General features: G+C 53.3%; 1 protein-coding gene across 1 annotated transcript; it reads right to left on the bottom strand.

Moving 5' to 3' along the window:
• Nucleotides 1–268: 268 nt before the first annotated feature.
• LOC142403094 (olfactory receptor 14J1-like) lies at nucleotides 269–1204 on the bottom strand. Its single transcript, XM_075489256.1, has one exon. It carries the CDS (start codon nucleotides 1202–1204, stop codon nucleotides 269–271), a length of 936 nt encoding a protein of 311 aa, XP_075345371.1.
• Nucleotides 1205–2452: the final 1248 nt, after the last annotated feature.

The following is a 2452-nucleotide window of genomic DNA, read 5'->3' as shown; positions in this document are numbered from 1 at the left end:
TCCTCAGCCATTTTCCTGGCAGCAACTTTGGAGGACAAGCCCAGCCTTCAGGCACTGCACCTGGGAGATGCCTTTTTATTCAAGAGCTGCTATTGGGCATCCCACATTTCACACAGTGTTGTGCAAGGGTCAGACACAACAGGATCAAACCTCAGGGCATGGAGTATAAACACAGAAAATTATCTATAAGCAGGATTATCACAAGAGGGAAAAGCAGACTCCTGGCCTAAGAGAAGTTCTGGGAAATGTGCAGAGAAGGGGAGGCAGGTTATTGTCGGTGAAACAGCGTCCCTTGGGCCAGTTTCCATAGGGCATTCTTGAGCTCCTGGTTCCTCATGCTGTAGATGAGGGGGTTCACTGCTGGAGGCACCACCGAGTACAGAAATGACACGACTACGTCCAGGGATGGGGAGGAGATGGAGCGGGGCTTCAGATGGGCAGAGATGCCGGTGCTGATGAACAGGGAGACCACGGCCAGGTGAGGGAGGCACGTGGAAAAGGCTTTGTGCCGTCCCTGCTCAGAGGGGATCCTCAGCACAGCCCTAAAGATCTGCACATAGGACAGCACAATGAAAACAAAACATCCAAATGCTAAAGAGGCACTAACCACAATAAGCCCGGCTTCCCTGAGGTAGGACTGTGAGCAGGAGAGCTTGAGGATCGTAGGGACTTCACAGAAGAACTGGTCCAGGGCATTGCCTTGGCAGAGAGGTATGGAAAATGTATTAGCAGTGTGCAAGAGAGCATTGAGAAACCCACTGCCCCAGGCAGCTGCTGCCATGTGGACACAAGCTCTGCTGCCCAGGAGGGTCCCATAGTGCAGGGGTTTGCAGATGGCAACGTAGCGGTCGTAGGCCATGACAGTGAGAAGACAATACTCTCCTCCAATCAAGAAGACAAAGAAAAAGACCTGTGCAGCACATCCCAAGTAGGAGATGGCCCTGATGCCCCACAGAGAATTGGCCATGGCTTTGGGGAGAGTGGTGGAGATGGAGCCCAGGTCGAGGAGGGAGAGGTTGAGCAGGAAGAAGTACATGGGGGTGTGGAGGCGGTGGTCGCAGGCTATGGCGGTGATGATGAGGCCGTTGCCCAGGAAGGCAGCCAGGTAGGTGCCCAGGAAGAGCCAGAAGGTCAAGAGCTGCAGCTCCCTTGTGTCTGTAAATGCCAGGAGGAGGAACTCGTTGATGGAGCTGCCATTGGACATCTGCCTGTTCTGGGCATGGAAACTGCCAAAGGAGACAAAACAGAAAAATTCAGAGAAGCTTCTCTGAGCAAAAGTTGCTTCACTAACTGTGAAATACCTAAGGGTGCTTTTCTTTCCTGGAGGACTATTGTGCATCTCCGAGGCTTCAGCTCTGGTTTGTGGTGGCTGAGTGTGCTGTGCAGAGCAGTGCCCTCTACCCATGGGCTCCTTAAGGGTCAGCCCTGCTTTACAGCAATGACACATGGAGGCAGCAACACCCAGTGTGTTTGGAGGGAGGGGTCCTGGGGAGGGGATCCCTGGGCTGCACTATAGCAGAGGGTAAAAAGCTCAGAAGGACGCTTTCTTCCACGAAGGAAGGTGGGAGATGAGGTGCAGCACATGTGTCTCGTTACAGTGTGTGTTAGTATTCAGAGACCCCCATCCCACCTGGGAAATGTTCTTGGAAAGGGTCAAATTCCTCCGTTGCCCCATTGCTCTCAGTGTAAAGCTGCGTCAGTGCTCCCATCCAGGCGGCTGCTCTGTCCATCAGCCTGGTGCCCAGCTGCTCTGTGCTTGCACCGCTCTCCGCTGGAGGAGGACTACACACAGAGGTCGTTCTGAAAAAGCAACTGGACTGGACTGGGAGCAGAGGGGACCAGTTCAAGGTGCAGATTTCCAAACACCTCTCCTTTCCAGCACAGCTTTGCAGAGTAGCATGAAGAGGACAGGACAAGGACGTTGATTCGCATGGGCAGATCAGGTGCTCTCAGACATCACCAAGGTCCTACAGGAGAGCTATGCCCTTCTGGGCTGATGCTCACAGCCCCCCAGCACTCCCTGTCCAGCAGAACCTGGTGTCTTAAGGTGATGTCTGCTAAGGGAAGCAGTGTCTCATTGCCCAGCCACTGACTGCAGTGTCTCGAGCCTGGAAAATGAAGAGAGACCTTGGACACCTTGGTCCCATGGGAACACCTCCCGGGCAGCGCCCTCCAGGTCAGTGTCAGAGCAGGCACTCAAGACCCCCACCCCTTGTGCCACACCACCACTCTTATTGCCAGGGACCCCAAGAGCAGTGTCGTGGTTTAGCCCCAGTCGGCAATTAAGTACCACATAGCCGATCGCTCACCCTCCCCCCTCGGTGGGATGGGGGAGGGAATCGGAAGAGCAAAAGTAAGAAAAATTGTGGGTTGAGATAAGAACAGTTTAAGAATTGGAACAAAACCAACAACAAATAATAATAATTTGTAATGAGAAGGAAAACAACTAGTG

Source organism: Mycteria americana, unplaced genomic scaffold (genome assembly GCF_035582795.1).
Source record: "Mycteria americana isolate JAX WOST 10 ecotype Jacksonville Zoo and Gardens unplaced genomic scaffold, USCA_MyAme_1.0 Scaffold_104, whole genome shotgun sequence".
Taxonomy (NCBI): domain Eukaryota; kingdom Metazoa; phylum Chordata; class Aves; order Ciconiiformes; family Ciconiidae; genus Mycteria; species Mycteria americana.
Note: the sequence above shows the minus strand (reverse complement) of the source record. Positions and strands in the feature narration are given on the sequence as shown.

Excerpts from the sequence above, each read along its gene's own strand:
- LOC142403094 (XM_075489256.1), bottom strand. The coding sequence starts at position 1,204 with ATGTCCAATGGCAGCTCCATCAACGAGTTCCTCCTCCTGGCATTTACA.